At 46.3% G+C, this 19,173-nt stretch overlaps 1 protein-coding gene across 2 annotated transcripts in view; it reads right to left on the minus strand.

Moving 5' to 3' along the window:
- LOC147015259 (guanine nucleotide-binding protein subunit alpha-11) overlaps window positions 1-19,173 on the minus strand; it is a 664,748-nt gene that overhangs the window by 58,678 nt on the left and 586,897 nt on the right. For both annotated transcript variants that reach the window (XM_085849846.1, XM_085849845.1), the window contains exons 3-4: window positions 12,048-12,202; window positions 2,518-2,646 (exon numbers count right to left, since the gene is read on the minus strand). In XM_085849846.1, the coding sequence (XP_085705972.1) occupies window positions 2,518-2,646; window positions 12,048-12,202 (284 nt within the window). The remainder of the gene's footprint in view (window positions 1-2,517; window positions 2,647-12,047; window positions 12,203-19,173) is intronic.

Consider the following 19,173-nt stretch of genomic DNA (forward strand, 5'->3'; position numbering starts at 1 on the left):
TATATATATATATATATATATATACATATATACATATATACATATATACATATATACATATATACATATACATATATATACATATACATATACATACATACATATATATATATATATATATATATATATATATATATATATATATATACAGTAGACTAGGCGTAAGTCGTCACCATCGGGACCGAGAAAAAAGTGACAACTTAGAAATGTGACGACTTACGCGTATGCGAACATTCATGATGACTGTGGGGTGAAGGATGAAGTCGCGCGTGGCCTGGACACATATGTGTGAGAGTCGGCTATTGTACCAAAAGGAAAACACAATCCCCGGGGCATAGGTGGGGGTGAGTTGGTGAGTTGGAAAGTGATCAAGCAAAGATGGAATTCATGAATCAGTTTATCAAAAGTAAAGATAATGAACAACTCTGTAAGACAACTTGTATACCATCGGTGATGGTATGGTGACAAATTACATGACACACAGTCATCGTGGTGATGATTACCACTCAATGCCTATGTGTAAGTGAGTGCGGTAATGTACAAAACAAGCCAAGATAAAACCATGATCGGACTTCAACACTAAGCTCGATCGATCCTTTACTTCTTCGCGAAGTAATCTGTTATGTTTGAATGCCTCAAACTCTTGGGCATCTGGTGCATGAGAAAAGATTCAAACCGGTCATTGTATTCCATGATGTTGGCTGGGCAATCCTCCACATAAAGACAGTATCGGCCGAATATTTGGCCGAATCGGCTGAAACCGAAGATTTGGCTGAGCCGACATTTGCCGAAACCAGATGATGAGCACGTCATCGACATCTTCAAAGGACACACATTTCACACTTCCCACCGGCCTCACGATCTTCTCCACTTGTCCTAATATCTTGCCCTTATTCTTCAAGATATCGTTCAATGTCTGCCGTTTGATGTCCAACTTCTCAGCTATGTCTGTTTTCTTCATCAGTGGATTTGCCTCACAAAACTGGATAATGTCGTATTTTTCTTGGTAGGTTTTAGTTGTAAGCTTACGCTTAGTCGCCATTGTCCTGCCTGCAGTGCGATCAACATACGATCAACGTGTGTACGCAGTTATAAATAGCCTATCACTGGCGGTGTACACCAATGAGCGAGCATCACGATTCCATGAAATCGGGCTTCTCACGAAGCAGCAGTTCCATACGACGAGTTAGGAGTGGTAATTTACTTGAGTTTCCATTACGTGGGAAGGGACAACATCTGACGACTTAGACGAAGTGACGACTTAGAGATGACGACTTACAGAGGGATGACCCTTTATTCAAAGGGATTTAACATGAGATAAATTCGGGACCTTTTGACGCTGCCGACTTCGGCGAAGTGACGAGTTACACGCTGCCGACTTACACCTAGTCTACTGTGTATGTATGTATGGATATATATATATATATATATATATATATATATATATATATATATATATATATATATATATATATATATATATATATATATATATATATACACATATACACGTCACGATCTATCAAAAAGTTATGGAGGGATTCAGACAAAACTTGGTGGACAGGTTAGGCGTGTGACAAGGATGAGATTCAATTTTTGTGACGATCCAAATCTGGATACAATTATTTTCAGTGATTCTCGTGAGATGGGGCCATGAACAATATATAGCATGATATTTGAAGAAGCTGTGGATGAGTTATGACAAAATTAGGTCGATGAGTTGGTAACGTGACAAGAACAAGTCGATTCAATTTTGGTTTAGGTCCGGATTTATATCCGGCCTTTCAGTGGGATAAAAAGCGTAAACTGTTCAGCCTGGCAGAGGTATAGTGTGCGCTCTACCGAGTGCCCATTCTACTTTTCAATTGCTTGACTGCCAGACAGGCAGAGGAAAAATAAAATTAAAAAAAAAAAAAAATAAAATAAAAAAAAAAAAACTTACCTCACTCCTCTCTACACATGCATGCTCGGAATGAGATTCTGTACAATTTGCAAAATTTTGAGCCAAAGTACTGCTAAACTGCTGGCTCGTGTTCCGATTGTTGTTCTACAGTGTTCACAATACAACATTCAATTGAAATTATGTAGCGCTTCCATCATAGACATATAGGCAGACAGAACCAATTGCTTAACCCGGTTTTTCACTTTGCATGTAGGGTAATTACAATTCCAGATATCAGCAGGGAAGATTTTGACTCAACTTGCTCTTTTCCAAAGTTCATGCAAATATTGGTAATGTTAGCTTTACCAATATTTTATAAATGAGCGAAGGAACTTTTTATATCTCATCAACAACTAGTTGATGATACACACACACACAATACGTTCCAAAGATAAGTTATGCTCAATCCAAAACAATATCGAAATTTCAAAAGCTGCTGTTGGCATCTCTGGAATAGGACTGCTTACATCATCCTTCATGTTTGTATAAATGCCACGTCAATGACAAATAAAGGTAGTTTAGCTGACAGCACAGGTCTACAGTAGCAGAGAAACTAGGCAAAGCCTTTCACCTACCTGAAAATGATGTTCTCGAGGTCAAATGGATACTCTATGATTCCAGTGGTGGGCACACGGACACGTAGAACATCCTGCTGGGTTGGCAAGTAGTGTGGGAGTGCAATGCGGTCTATGGAACTTAGGTAGCTGAAAGACAAGAAGGAAGCAAGAGGGAAGTTATAAGCAAGGTTCAAACAAACCTCCAGTGTTGGGCTTGGTTGATAAACAATGAAACATCTTTAAAGCACAAAATGAACAACAAACAGTCACCATCCATTTGTAAAGAAATGAAACTTAAATTTAAAAAAGGGAAAGCAAAAAAATGTCAATTTCCAAACAAAAATACAGCATGGCTCGTCAGTAACAAAATTGAGAAAATGCAGCCTTAACATGCTACCTGAGAAGACTGGCTTCAATTCTTGCTGGAAAATGAAAAGTTGTGCATTACGAAATATGTAGCATGATGCCATAGTCCATCGGTCCAGATGAGAGATTTGCGTGTACTTGCACCCATTAAAAAGGTCAGTATTGACTGTCAAATTCCTACAAGTCCAGATCTCCTATTTTATTGACTTAATTTCTCGATTTTGTACAAGTAGAGTGGATCAGCTCACGACACTCGCCTCACCACACGTCGCTACAGAGGCACAGGCTTGTTTTAACTGAGGATAATGACTAATTGAGTTGCTGTGTTTTCATGATTTACACCAATCATAAAACAAACATTTACTTTGGACAAATTTATCTGTAAAATTCGTGATATTATATTTAATTGCTATCTAAAAAGGTTCAAGTGGTATAAGAAATGGTCATGGGTTTAAGCTGTCTAATCCATCTGAAGGGTGTGTATAAGGGATCTAAATGGTGTTGAGGTCTAAGGGGGTCTAAAAGGACTTAAGGGATGCAAATGTCGACAGGTTCTCGAGGTCTAGAGGGTGATAGGATCTAAAGGTATCCAAAGTGTTGAAAGGGTCTTAAAGGTAAAAGGGGTTTTTGACGTCCGGTTCTGGTTTATGAGGCGACAGTTGGTTCTCTCAGGGGTCTCTGCCGACTTTCTCAAAGATAAGTTTCCAGTCGTTGTTTGTTGCGTTTTGACTGTTTTATTTTGTTACCTCCATTGTTTACTGTGTTCCGAGTTTGGTTTTTTTCAAAATTTGTGCTATTTGGTGAGTTTTCGTCGATCTTGTCATGTCGGGTTTCCCTGAGGACTATTCGTCCTCCCATCGATGTGCACGATCATGTTTATTTACATTTTCTCCCTATTACAATCAGTTGTTATTTTCTCCATTCTTCCAACCACCCTCCTTCTATCCCTCCCAACTAACTACAGGTAGTTGTCGACTTACGACCTATATGACTTACGACTGTTCGACTTTACGACCACGGTTTTTTTTTGTATGTAAAAGAAAATTTTTTCTTTTTTTTTTTGTATGTAAAATATACGTTGCGAATCGACTTATGACCAAGTCGACTTACGACCGATTGGTCAGAACCAATTGCGGTCGTAAGTCGACGACTACATGTATACCCTCTGTTTATTGTCTTAAAATATAAAAATAATACAACAACAAAATCCTTTTCCCTCCAACCCTATTCCCCACGTAACCATGTGACTTCCTGTTTCGACTCTTCTTCCTCCTTCTTCTGCCGACCTACCATCTTCCTTCTATTTCAGCCGACCCACATTTACCTTCACAATTTTTTTTTCAACCTTTTCTGTACCTTATCTTACCTAATTTGAAAAAAATCAATCAAAAAACTTTTTTTTTCTTTACATCTTTTCACTTCTAACCTTACACCTCCAATAACCACATGTTTCTCCACCCCTCTTCTTCTTCCTATTACTCTCGTCAACCATCCAGTTTCCTTCTGCGTTTGCCGGTTCAAATTCACCGTACACATTCACGATTTTTCTTCAACCTCTTCTTGACCTAATCCTACGCAACCTTTATCAAAAATAAAAACAAAAAAAAACGGACTCTTAAAATATTTCAACTTCCTCTTTCACATGTGTGCTTCTCGGTGTTGTATCATAATTCACTACTTTTTCTTCTTCTTCAAAAGAGAGATTTCAATTCGACTTTTCCTTCACCCCATGTCAAAAAAATCCAACTGTTACGACGTTTATTTTCTCCATTCTCTTAATTCTCCTTTATTGCGTCCCTCAAGTAATGTCTTTAATCACATCTCTGACTTACAAATTATAAAAATCCCAGTTTGCAATGCACGTTCATGTTCCATCAATCGTCCTTTTTTTCCAACTTCAGTGCCAATTCACTCCACCTGCATAAATCTACCTCCTCCTAACTGCTAACCTGTTATCCCCTACCCTTACCCTCCCATCTTTCCCCTCACCTACCTCTACTCTTAGCACCTTTTCACTGTCTTCTGCTTCAGTATCAGCTCCTCCTCTGTTGTCCCAAAGTGTGTGGTGCTCCAACATCTGAAGGCTCCATTCTAACCGAACAGGTATCTCACTCTCTCAATCGGTACACTCCTCAACACCACACATGCTCCTTCTTTCCTCTCATCACTCCTCCTCCTCTTCCCAACCCCTCAAATCTTGTACCTCCCCCTGCCCACTCCCTTCTTCAACTTTCCACTCCCAAGTCTCATCCTTCCCCTCTCCCCACCATTCCCATTGCCCCCCCCCCCCAAGCACCTTCGCCGTGCCTGCTCTTATCGTCTCCCCACCCTCTCAAAGCAACCTTCACACTATTCCCCCTCCAAACTTCACTCTCACCTTTCTCAAAAACTCCCACCTCACCCTTCTCCCTCAACTCTCCCCTCTCCCTCACTCCCCCTTCTCAAAGTTGCCCCTCCCCTCACATCCACAAAGCTGCCTCCTTCCCCTGCCCTTTTTCTCTTCCATCTCATCACTCCACCTCCTCTAATTTTCAACTGCCCTCTGCCCCCTCTTTTATTACTCCCCAATGTACCTCAACCCATCACCACAGAGCCTTTTCTCCTCCTCATACGACCCTTTCCCCTAGCACTTCTGCAACCCCCCGCACTCTTTCAACAACTCTCCTTATCTCCCCTTCCTATCCTCCCCTCCCCTGCACCAAAATCCTCCTCCCCTCTTCCTTTAGAGCGTGGACCTCACACATCCGGGGCCTTCAATCAAACCTGACAGATCTTACATAAAGGTTGCCACTGACAAACCCGACAATCTGCTCAACAGAAACTTTCCTCCTTCAAGACGTCTCTGACTTCCTAATACCTCTCCCTGGTTACTCCCTCCTCTGGTATGACAGACCTGAGCCTCATCCTGGTGGCGGAGTTGCTCCCTTCATCAAATAATCTATTCCTCACTCTCTGTGCATTGCCCTCACTCCTCCACACTCCCAGGAATACTCTGGCTACGGCTTCCCCTCCACTCCCATCTCATGTTTATGTGTGTGTTGTACCATCCACCAAACAGTGATGACTCCATTTACATCTCGCTCTACGAAAACATGGACCAACATCTATCCTCTCATCCCAACTCTCTCTTCCTCATAAGTGGTAATTTCAATTGTCATCATGCCAGTTCGCTGGGTGTGGGGACTTCTCTCACCTGCCATGGCGCTTCAGGAAAAGAAAGACTTCTGCAACTCATTGGGACTGACGCAATCTGTCAACTTCCTGACCCAGATCTCAACCAATGGTACCCCATCTCTTCTTGATCTGATTTTGACCAATTTCCCTGAAAATATCTGCTGTTCGTCCTCCGCTCCAATTGGTTCATCTGACCACATGCTTGTCAAAGTAGACGTCTCTTAGGCTGTTATTAGAGAACCATCTCAGCGCCGTTAAGCCTGGCATTTCACTCAGTCTTCATGGTCTTCAAGCAGCCATCAAACTTCTAGACTGGTCTCCCATCTCTACTTTCTCCAACATCAACTCGTCCTGGGAATTCTTTCAAAGTAACTTGCTCTCTCTCCCTCTCATGCACAGATTTATCCCATCTCGTCTTCAGTTGTCCTACCCTTCCTCCTGCCCATGGTACACTGAAGCTTGTGGCGAGGCAGTTGGCCTGAAACAACTTGCCTTCGCCTCATGAAAGGCAAATAAATCCAACTGAAGGCCATCTCAGTTCCTTTCACAAAGCTCGACACAAGTATGTCTATTCTCAGGAGAGACAGAAAACAACATCTTTCTCATCTCAAGTCTGACCTTTCAAACCTGTCTCCCTCCTCCAAATCCTGGTGGCATTGAGTTAAGTCTGTTTCTGGTGTATGTTCACCCTCCATCCCTCCCTTAACTCAAATGGCTGTACAGCTGACACTGCACGTGAAAAGGCTGAATGCCTAAACTCCGTGTTCGCTTCTAAATCTTGTGTCCCAAACACATCGCTTTTTGTCCCCACCTTACGCAGTCGCACCCAGCTGTTCCTGGACTCGTGTCCTTTTCTCCTGACAAATTGGATAGAATGCTGTCAAATCTCAACTCAGATTCTGCAACCAGTCCAGATGGCATCAGCTCACGTGTCCTAAAAAAAAAAAAAAAAAATTTGCGGCTGGGCCCCAAAATAGCGCCGAGCCGCTCCCTGGGCGGGAATGTATGTGAGGTAATCAACCGTCGTGCGGCTTTCTCGTCGATCGCACTTGCCAATGCCGCGGCTCTGCAGAATGGTGCCGCTCCCTTCGGTGATATACATGAGGCTTCGAGGTTGACCTCCAACAACCCAACCAAGAGTCAATGGCCAGCGTCTTGCTCCACCACACGAGCCAATTCACCTCACCACGAATACGAGAATCATGCAGCAATTTCGTTGTGCTGAGAGGAAAGCAAAGTGAGATCCTCCGCCCCAGCCACATTCCTCACACAACTACTATCTGCTCCTCGAACCTCACCCTTCCCTCCACCTGCTCTCTGACATCACGCCCATCAATCATCGACCTCCAGGGGCGTGGTTTTGCCCGCCATCACCCTTGAAGGTGGGGCTTCTTGCCTGCTTGGTCGTGCAGCTCGGTTGTAATGCTTGTTATAAAAACGTAATTCTTTCATGGCTGGCTTGTAAATGCAAAAACGTAGGAGGAAGTCAGAGTGCAATGACATACTGGGGAAATTGGCCTTAATCCCTATTTAATTAACACAGAAACCCCCCCTGCCCCTCCCCCCATGTGGTGACAACACTTAAGCTCACAGTTTCCCAACATAATTTACATCGAGATGTCTCCCACACGTCCACGGACCAAGCATCGCTATACAATCCAAACTATCCTCAGAAATTCCCCCATCCACCCCACAAACATAACAATATGTAAATACGCTTCGTTAGAAGAATCGTTAATTTCTTTAAATTTTCAGATTTCACTCCAGATTGACACTAAATTAGTCCACATGCTCTGATACACAATCCAAAGACAGTTTTCGAGTATATACTTTAATTAGTCCATGACAGTACATCATGGTTCCAAGACAAGGCATTTTTGAGCAGGCCAAAACAAATGGCGGCTTAACACCACTGCGAGGGAGAGCAGGCTGACAAAGGATAAGCCGGTTTTTGTTTTTTCGTGAGATGAGTTGATTATCTTCAAAAGGGGTGTTTAAATTTACCCAAGTACCCAGTTTTCCTTCATGCACTCCTTTGGAATTCCCTTTGTGCATGCAAAGCTTCGGAATGCTAGGGTTCATGTCTTGGAATTGTGGAGAGAGAAAGGACACACACACACAAAGGGGAAGGGAAGGGAAGGTTAACAATCAAATTGAGAAAGGCAGAGGCAGGGACAGAGAGAGGCAGGGACAGAGAGAGGCAGGGACAGAGAGAGGCAGGGACAGAGAGAGGCAGGGACAGAGAGAGCCAGGGACAGAGAGAGGCAGGGACAGAGAGAGGCAGGGACAGAGAGAGGCAGGGACAGAGAGAGGCAGGGACAGAGAGAGGCAGGGACAGAGAGAGGCAGGGACAGAGAGAGGCAGGGACAGAGAGAGGCAGGGACAGAGAGAGGCAGGGACAGAGAGAGGCAGGGACAGAGAGAGGCAGGGACAGAGAGAGGCAGGGACAGAGGGAGGCAGGGACAGAGGGAGGCAGGGACAGAGGGAGGCAGGGACAGAGGGAGGCAGGGACAGAGGGAGGCAGGGACAGAGGGAGGCAGGGACAGAGGGAGGCAGGGACAGAGGGAGGGGCAGGGACAGAGAGAGGGGCAGGGACAGAGAGAGGGGCAGGGACAGAGAGAGGGGCAGGGACAGAGAGAGGGGCAGGGACAGGGACAGAGAGAGGGGCAGGGACAGAGAGGGGCAGGGACAGAGAGGGGCAGGGACAGGGACAGAGAGAAGGGCAGGGACAGAGAGAGGGGCAGGGACAGGGACAGAGAGAGGGGCAGGGACAGGGACAGAGAGAGGGGCAGGGACAGGGACAGAGAGAGGGGCAGGGGCAGGGACAGGGACAGAGAGAGGGGCAGGGACAGGGACAGAGAGAGGGGCAGGGACAGGGACAGAGAGAGGGGCAGGGACAGGGACAGAGAGAGGGGCAGGGACAGGGACAGAGAGAGGGGCAGGGACAGGGACAGAGAGAGGGGCAGGGACAGGGACAGAGAGAGGGGCAGGGACAGGGACAGAGAGAGGGGCAGGGACAGGGACAGAGAGAGGGGCAGGGACAGGGACAGAGAGAGGGGCAGGGACAGGGACAGAGAGAGGGGCAGGGACAGGGACAGAGAGAGGGGCAGGGACAGGGACAGAGAGAGGGGCAGGGACAGGGACAGAGAGAGGGGCAGGGACAGGGACAGAGAGAGGGGCAGGGACAGGGACAGAGAGAGGGGCAGGGACAGGGACAGAGAGAGGGGCAGGGACAGGGACAGAGAGAGGAGCAGGGACAGGGACAGAGAGAGGGGCAGGGACAGAGAGAGGGGCAGGGACAGAGAGAGGGGCAGGGACAGAGAGAGGGGCAGGGACAGAGAGAGGGGCAGGGACAGAGAGAGGGGCAGGGACAGAGAGAGGGGCAGGGACAGAGAGAGGGGCAGGGACAGAGAGAGGGGCAGGGACAGAGAGAGGGGCAGGGACAGAGAGAGGGGCAGGGACAGAGAGAGGCAAGGGACAGAGAGAGGCAAGGGACAGAGAGAGGCAAGGGACAGAGAGAGGAAGGGACAAAGAGAGGCAGGGACAAAGAGAGGCAGGGACAAAGAGAGGCAGGGACAAAGAGAGTAGGGTGGTCCAAAATCATAAGGGAAAAATTCAAAATTTGAATATTCTTGGGGCATGTTGATTATTTTGTTCTACCTGACTAGAAAATACTCCTGGCCAAATTTGCCACAGTTCCAAAAATATTTAGGGGTCCATCAAGAGGAAGGAAGTTGTTACATCCGGTGGGGGTTGCTACATCCGGTGGGAGAGAAGAAGATGTCAGTGGGAGAGAGAGGGAGACGTCAGTTGAGCTTTCGGTTCGCTGTCGGTCGGTGTTAAAAGTACTCCTTTATTTTTCTTCTTTTTTAATCTCTAATTTTTTTCTTCTTCTTTTTGATTCCCAGAGTGAGTGAGTATGGCGTGTTCTCCATGGAAAAGCACGGAACTGTTCCTCTTGGATCAACCATTGGAGAAATTCACCGACCGCCAGTTGCCCACTGCCCACTGAGAACATTTTATGCTCTTTCTTTTCATTTTTCCTATTAATATTGTGACATTATAATGAATCCGTTGAGATAGTTTGATGGACCCCTAAACCACCTCAAAATCTGCTAATTTTTTGTTTCTTTGCGTTTTTCAACGTCAGGAACGATTTGGCAAACATGCCTGCGAGAAATTGGAACTTTCATTTTTTTGGACCACCCTAATGGAGAGTCAGGGACATGGAGAGTCAGGGACATGGAGAGTCAGGGACATAGAGAGGGAGAGGGAGAGGCATGGACAGGGAGAGGGAGAGGGAGAGGGAGAGGCATGGACAGGGAGAGGGAGAGGGAGAGGCATGGACAGGGAGAGGGAGAGGGAGAGGGAGAGGCATGGACAGGGAGAGGGAGAGGGAGAGGGAGAGGCATGGACAGGGAGACGGAGAGGGAGAGGGAGAGACATGGACAGGGAGAGGGAGAGACATGGACAGGGAGAGGGAGAGGGAGAGGCATGGACAGGGAGAGGGAGAGGCGGGGACAGGGGCAGGCGGGGACAGGGGCAGGCGGGGACAGGGGCAGGCGGGGACAGGGGCAGGCGGGGACAGGGGCAGGCGGGGACAGGGGCAGGCGGGGACAGGGGGAGGCGGGGACAGGGGGAGGCGGGGACAGGGGGAGGCGGGGACAGGGGGAGGCGGGGACAGGGGGAGGCGGGGACAGGGGGAGGCGGGGACAGGGGGAGGCGGGGACAGGGGGAGGCGGGGACAGGGGGAGGCGGGGACAGGGGAGGCGGGGACAGGGGAGGCGGGGACAGGGGAGGCGGGGACAGGGGAGGCGGGGACGGGGAGGAGGCGAGAGGCGGGGAGAGCGAGAGGCGGGGAAAGCGAGAGGCGGGGGAAAGCGAGAGGCGGGGGAAGCGAGAGGAGGGGGAAGCGAGAGGAGGGGAAAGGGGGAGGGGGGGAAAGCGAGAGGAGGGGAAAGCGAGAGGAGGGGAAAGCGAGAGGAGGGGAAAGCGAGAGGCGGGGAAAGCGAGAGGCGGGGAAAGCGAGAGGCGGGGAAAGCGAGAGGCGGGGAAAGCGAGAGGCGGGGAAAGCGAGAGGGGGGGAAAGCGCGAGGCGGGGAAAGCGAGAGGCGGGGAAAGCGAGAGGCGGGGAGAGGCAGGGAAAGCGAGAGGCGGGGAGAGGCAGGGAAAGCGAGAAGCGGGGAGAGAGAGGCAGGGAAAGCGAGAGGCGGGGAGAGGAAGAGGGAGTGGCGGGGAGAGGAAGAGGGAGTGGCGGGGAGAGGAAGAGGGAGTGGCGGGGAGAGGAAGAGGGAGTGGCGGGGAGAGGAAGAGGGAGTGGCGCGGAGAGGAAGAGGGAGTGGCGGGGAGAGGAAGAGGGAGTGGCGGGGAGAGGAAGAGGGAGTGGCGGGGAGAGGAAGAGGGAGTGGCGGGGAGAGGAAGAGGGAGTGGCGGGGAGAGGAAGAGGGAGTGGCAGGGAGAGGAAGAGGCAGGGAGAGGAAGAGGCAGGGAGGTATTCTCCCCTCTAAGTTGTCTTGCCTGGGTTCTAATCCTGACCAAGCTATAAATTGTCATCTTGGGGTTTCAGAGGCAAGACTATTCACCAATGTGTGTGCCCGTCTGCTGGAAGTTAAACTGCGAGTCGCATCTGCTGGCATTAGTTGATGAACGTTCAGGATCCTAATGTGTCTTTCGCGAAGTGTAGGCGAGAGATCATCGGCACATCTTGCCAAATTCCTGCCGTAACCTACAGGGGGCACTGCATCAGCGATACAGCCACACACCCAGTCACGACACATGAGCAGCCACAGGCTGCACAGAAAATAAGTGACAATGAATATTCCTACATAGTTGTCTTCATTTTAAAAAGGCATAAGTGCACAAGAGGTGTGATTAAGGTATGAATGGTCAAATGTTTTGTTAAGTTGAATACAACCATTTAGGTTGGTTATGCATACCCTAACAGGGTGGTGAGATGAATATCACTGTAGAAAAAAACAAAAGAAACAGGATGGTTGGAAAAGCCTTACTATTTGGTGGAATCAGAGAGCTGGTATTCACGACGGCGATCATAACATTCTTCGATGCCAGGATCGCTCCACAAGAGCTTGATGGCTTCTACGTAGGGTGCCTCAAATGAAGCCACTTTCTCAACATCAACCTCACGGATGAGTTGTGCATTCTCCTGCAAGAACGTTCAGATTAAGGTTATTTAACAAGCCAATTCACACCAGAACTGTGGTGAACAAGTGCTTTGAATGGAAACGGATGGATGCTTATTCCATATGACCTTTATCAGCAAATGAATTCAGTTTTACAGTGCACAGAACCTTTATCTATGTCCCCTCCAACCCCCCCTTCAGTGTAGAAATCTATGATTTTACCAATATTCAAATGCCCCGATGACATTTCCAGTGAAGCATACCAAATGTCAAAGAAGATACAAGTAAAGAAAAAGTTATCAGAGGTATAAAAATTAAAACAGAATAAAATGTGACATCTGCTAAAACAAAAACTTTGTTCAGCAGCAAATCTTCAACAGCTCCAATTTCAATATCTGGCCACAGAAATATTTTCGATACTCATGTAACAGTCACTCCAATTCCCAACACAAATATGCATCAATACTTGTATTTTTTTTGTATACAAAGTCAAGGCTTGTGGAGGAGTTCGAACATAGAATGGATCGGGACATAACAGAACAACAGGAACAGTAGGAGAGTGGGACACACCAACAGCAGGGTTGAAGGACAAAGTAGAGGGTGACCTGGACAAGTAAGGGATGTGGGGCAGAATAAGAGGTGGACAAGATGGATACAGAAGGGATGGACAAGATGGATACAGAAGCAAACTCTCAGGAAGGAACAACTGAAATTTGGAAAGAGGTGGGAGGCTTGGAGAGGGTTAATGGGGGATAGAAAAGATCATGGTTTTGAATGGGGAATTATTCGAGATGGCGGTGACCAGCTGCCTTGAAGACCTGGAGGAAAGAATGAGATTGAAGAGAATGATGAAATTTGTTCCACAGGCGGGAATAAAAATAGGAACAAATGAATGGAGGTGAGCAGCAATTAAGGATTTTTAGTTTCACAAGAAGGGGGTTGCTGGTGGCCCACATGGGCCCTGCAGAAACCTGGGGTGAGGGTGAGCGGTCAGGGTAGGGACAAAGCATGGAAAGAGCAGATGGTTTACTTCCCCCCCACAGCAATATTCTCAATCTGTAAACTGCACAATCAACGTTCTGATAGCCCAGCACACTAGTGACTCCAGTGATCTTATCTTGCTGTTCATTATGAGCAATTTATTAAAACTGCTTTGTTGTGCATTAAAGTGCCATCATGCTGGCTCGGCATAATACATTTGACAAATAGCCATGGTGAAGTGGTAAAGGTTTAATGCTTAAATTCATTAAATCGATGACCACAATTTTCAGGAACCATCACAGTTCCTGGCAATAATGCACCTTTAATAACTACCACAAATCTCTTCTCCTTCCATCCAAACTCGACCTTACAACACCTACTCGACCAACACCAACCTCAACAAATATGACCCTGTCAAATTTAAATTAAACTAGTACGTGCCCGTAAAAAAAAAAAAAAAAAATTCATAAATACATATTCCAACCGCGAGCAACAAACAACAACGACACAGGCCGTTTCTTCACTCTTGCATGCCCGTACGTGCGTGGAAGTTCGCGTATCACAGTTACGATGATTCGCAATTTCGGTTTTAATGGCCAATTATTCAATTAGCACCAACGTATTTTGCCTTTTCGCAATGTCATCGCAAGGAAAAACAAAAAGAGAAGAGAAGAGAGAAAAAGAAATTACTTCCTGGTTCGGAGCATACCAGCACTCTGATGTTACCGAAATTTATGCAGTCTCATATGAAAACGATCATAACTTGCGGTATGAAAACGTTCATAACTTGCGGCATTGTGTTTATCTATAAATGCGCATAAGAAATCGAGAAATTATTACAATACACGAAGTCATCACTCTCCGGAAGTCCGTACGTTGTAACCCGTAATGAGGAACGCAGCTGAGCTTCCCTTCCCCATCGGCCACGCCCACGCAACAACGTGTCTTGTCATTGGTTTGGTAAATAAATGGCCATAACTTGGGAAGCACTTGTCTGATTAATGTCAAACCTTGAAAAGGCACATCCTCAGGGCCCCAGCAATATACCTGGCAAGTTTCAATTAGATCGGACCAGCGGTTGTCGAGAAACAGCGGACACACACACACACACACACACACACACACACACACACACACACACACACACACACACACACACACACACACACACACACACACACACACACACACACACACACACACACACACACACACACACACACACACACACACACACACACACACTGCTGGAATTATAGATAGATGCAAACATGCCATGAAAAAAAAAACAAAAAAACTTGCGTTTCAATTAAATAATGAGGTTTATCAAGGAAACGTAAAAACATACGATAGTGAAAAAATAAACTAAAAAGGAAACTGTCGAGTGTGCAGAAATCACGTGTGGAAATCGTGAGAAACAGATTTTACATCAACGGCTTTGCTAGATCACATTTAATTCTTCAAGGAAGAGTGCAACATATCACACATCAACCATGGGGCGATTTTCCAGCAAAGAAAGGTAATCATGGGTGAATGCCATGCGTAAACTCTATCATGATCCAATCCCGAGATGATTGTTGGTGATGGTCTCGGGGCACTGAAGCAACCTGCCTGGATTAATGCATAGCTATGATTGTTTGTTTGTTTTTCTTTCTAGATACACAAGGTGACAATGATCATGCACCTCTTCCAATGCACTTTCCCTCTTCCCTCCTCTCCAACTACTAGTCAGCGGACGCATCCGAGAGAGAGTTCACAATGCCGTGCCATGAGTCTTTGTCCATCATCAGTGTCTGCATGTCTCCTATGTCATGCTGGATATCCCTTGCTAAGCAGTCGATGTAGTTCAGTGGCTTTCTTCCTCTAGTTGGGCAAGGCAATCTCAAGTCGATCACGTCAGACATAATTTGGTCTTTGGCACGGAAACAGTGACCATCAAAATGTGTTCCGCGCCGAGCTACAATGGTAGAAATGAGTGGTAGGTCTCCGTTGATCTCTGCTTTTGTTCGGAACTCTCATAAGAAGCCGAGTATATGTGCCATCAAGCCAGTCTTGCAGGGCCTTCTTTGTGGTCCATGTCTCTGATCTAATTAAGAGTATGTTCTCTACGCAAGCTCTAAATAATGCAAGTTTGGTAGATCTTGAAATGTTAGACTGCCAGATGTGCTGCAGCCTGTTACATGCACTCCAGGCTTGACCTTTGCGTGATATGAAGTCCTTCTTGGAGTCAGCTACATAAGACCCTAAGTACTTAAAGTCTTTGACTTCATTTAGTTGTGAGCCATCCTTGGAGAAGATTGGTAGATGATCAGCATCCTCATTTACTGTCATGTATTCTGTTTTCTTGGCATTTAGAAACAGACTGACCTCAGCTGAAGCATCTTCAACAGAAATTATATCCTCTCCAACAATCCCTCAACATTTATTCCTCTTTCCCACCTCCAACCATCTCCTCTACACACACAACCACAAAGAGTCTCTCCTCTGTCCAAGCATCCCACAAATTTACACATGATAAATGATTACTTTATGAAAACCCTGATGAGGCAATCATGATCGATATTATGCTCATGACGGAGCCTGCAGGTAGCTAAGTTACAGAGCAACCACACTGCATGCAGACGCGAGGCCGAGCATACATAATTGGCTGCTGAGTAAGTTTCAGCGTGGCATATTTTTTGGGGGGAGCAGAAAGAATGTTTTCAATAGCAAGTCACCAGTGTCATTGCTTTGTTGTGATGTGTTTGGTCAAATTACTGGGTTTTTCAGCTCTTTGTATTGTATTACTTCCATTCATGCAGTGAGGGGGCTGGGAGCTTACCCAAGAGGGTCATGCCAAACTTTCTGCCATCACACATACACTATAAACATCATACTAATGACACTTTATTAATGTCACATTATTCGGCTTCATCTGCAGCCTCTTCAATGCACCTTGTCCAGCAATCATTCAACCATTTCATCTTGGCACGGAAGCTTTTGGAGTGGTTCGGTGGGAGAGTGCGTCATTGCAGCCAAGTTGCATTGCCTTCGCTGGTATCGATTTGATTTCCATGGCTGCTCAGGGCAAAACATGTCAAGACCAGTAATGAAGTGGTGACCTGTCCAGGATTCGTTCATCACCAAGGAAATGTTCATGGCCTGTTGTGAACACTCCAACACTGTCAAGAGAATGAGACTCCACCACTACCACCAACACCAACCACCACATAAGTCTTCATTTTGAAGTGTCCTTAATGCAGTGGACTTTTTTCCCCTCCACAAGAGAGAGGCTCATGAAAGAGTAAGGTTAAATTGACAGTGGGGTAAGTGAGGCAACACTTGGACACAACCAGAAAGGGAATAAACAAATATGATTGGAAGAGATAGAAGGGAAGGAAATGCTGAAAACAGCAAGTAAGAGGGTTGGGGTTTCGGAAGGGCCAATGGGGGTAATAAAGATCATGGGTACTGTCAGGGGTTGACAAGAGGAGGTGGTACACTGCCTGCTTAAAGCCGTGGATAGAATAGTAGGAAAGAACGGCCTCTGGAAGGTGGTTCTGTAGACAGGAGAAGTGAGGAACAGTGGAGTTGAGGTGTGCAGTCAACCTGGATTTTGGAAGTTTAACCAGGAGGGGGTCACTGTAAGAGCATGTGCATCTTGGAGTTGCTGAAGTCAGACGACAAAAAGCAGAGGAAGCAATATTGGAGAAGAGGCAGTTAAAAAGAAATAGCAGACCACGACCTGCCTATGTTGTGGAAGCAACATACCTCATGTTTCGACATCGCGGGGATTTCCAATGTTGAGGCTTTTAGATTCCGTAGAATCCTGGAAAAACAGACATGGGGTGGTAGCACAAAGGGGAGAGCAGCACTACATTAAGCTATAGACAAAGGCCTTGTTGTCTGCAAGCAGATCTGATTTTCCAAAGAGAGACTTGCCATATCCAAAGAAAAACATCGACAGAACCTTTTCCAGTGGTTGACCACAGCAATTCTGGCATTTGTTTGATTATCCTTTCAGTGACAGGGTGAGACAGTGAGATTTTTGTATACACCGTCGAGGCTCGTATGAGAGCGAACACACAGAACGTACAACAAGAGGAGGAGGGGCCAAGAAGGGTAGGAGAGGGAAGGAAAAAACAGTGGGGAACAGAGACATGACATTTGTGGAAAGGAGAGGGATGGGGCGAGGTACACAGGGTAAACAAGATGGACACTACAGAGACTTTGAGGTCCTTACACGACAGGGATTGAAGGACGTATTCCATTTATTAGACCAGCATCTAATGAATTTGAGACTGACAGACAGTGACACAGCTGCAGTCTGTCAAGCAGTGGGATGGGGTCTTGTACGACACAATGTGGAGTCATTTTCAAAAGGAAGAGAGAGTTTTCCAGAGCATCAGAGAGGTCATATATATTGATGAGGAACAAGACTGCCCAACATTGCCTTGGGGAACTCCAGCCTCCATTGGGAGAGGGAAAGAGAGGGTTCCATTCCAATGATGGCAAGATGTTGACTGCACAAGCTGGAGAAATGAAATGCAGGAATGAAGGTAGCCTTGAATACCATAGGCAAGAGCATGGCAAACAAAGTAGGATGCCAGACGTGTGTCAAATGCCCAAATTATGTCCAAGGAGACACAGGGTATACCTCTTGAGATTTAGGGCCTCCAACCATTTCTAAAAGTGCAGCAGCAGCATGTCAAGAGTTGTGTGACTGGGGCACAATGCAAAATGATGGTGAGAGATCAAGCTGTTTGAAAAGAGGAAAGACATGACATCAGCCACAATTATGTATTCCATAACTTTGCTTGTAATGGGAAGTAAGCTCAATGGTCTGTAGTAATTAAGAGGATCTGTTTTTGCACCGTTATTGGAAATGGGAGTGATGTGGGCAATGGGAGGTGGCCGGGGGGGGGGGGGTGGCAAATAAATCGGGCACACAAAAGGGAAGCATGAACAGCGGAGAAGGATTTTGGAACATGGGCACTGATAACTTCGAGGAAGGAGATTGGTTGGACAGTTCAGACTTGAGATTTTCAAGATGGTGTTTTCTGGCATGCCTCAGGATGGATACACTTGTTGACAGCCATACGGATTTAACTAAATTTGTACTCAGTCCAGATGGCTTTCCAAGTTGAGAAGGAAAGCTGCTTAACTGCAACCTGCTCTCCACAGGATTCAGTGTACTCGGGCATAGATGATGGATACGATAGTCGTAACCGGCACATGAAAGAATAGGCTTTTGTGAAACTATCAGAGCGGAGGTATATACTCTACCAAGTGCCATTATAGTTCTTTTCTATTTTCATTAAATGTCTAATTAACCATGTCATGGACCATGAAATGTTGTTAACCAATGTTAACTGCAACACTTAGAGACAAATTCAAATAAATAGATAAACAAACTTGCGTTGCAGACACACAAATGGCGTGTTTACTTATAAACAACTTTACCAGGATGTTCTCGGCATGTCGTAAATTATCGATAGATGTTTCCATGCTGATTTATGTCTGTTTATGAGTTATACCCAACTGTCAACTACAATATGATTACAGCACCAGCCTGGAGTTGGCTTAGCGGTGAGAGTGGTGGCTTGGGATCCTAGTGTCCTGAGTTCGAGCCCTGTCTTCCGCTGAATTAACACCAGGCGGTTGACTCAGCCCGTCATCCTTCCGAGGTGGGTGAAATGAGCACCAGTGTACTGGTAATAGGGACACTGCATCAGCTGCATCCCTAACCAATGATGCAACCAGCAGCCAAAAAGGCTGCACACGAACGGAAAAATTATAGCACCACACATATATGTACACACACAGGACTACAACTTACGTGGCACAGAAATGACCCCAAAGTCATTTCCATCTCAGACGACCAACTTTGTTTCCCCAATTTTTTTTCCTTCTGGTATCTGCAGGGAATTTATGCATTTTGAAACCCTTCTCTGATTGATTGGTACATCCAATGCACACCATCCTGCCATTTAAAAAAGAATGATCAATGACCTAACGATGGATACAAAATGGC

Source organism: Eptatretus burgeri, chromosome 12, assembly GCF_056783735.1.
Source record: "Eptatretus burgeri isolate ZD-2024b chromosome 12, Ebu_testis_v1, whole genome shotgun sequence".
In the NCBI taxonomy this organism is placed as follows: domain Eukaryota; kingdom Metazoa; phylum Chordata; class Myxini; order Myxiniformes; family Myxinidae; genus Eptatretus; species Eptatretus burgeri.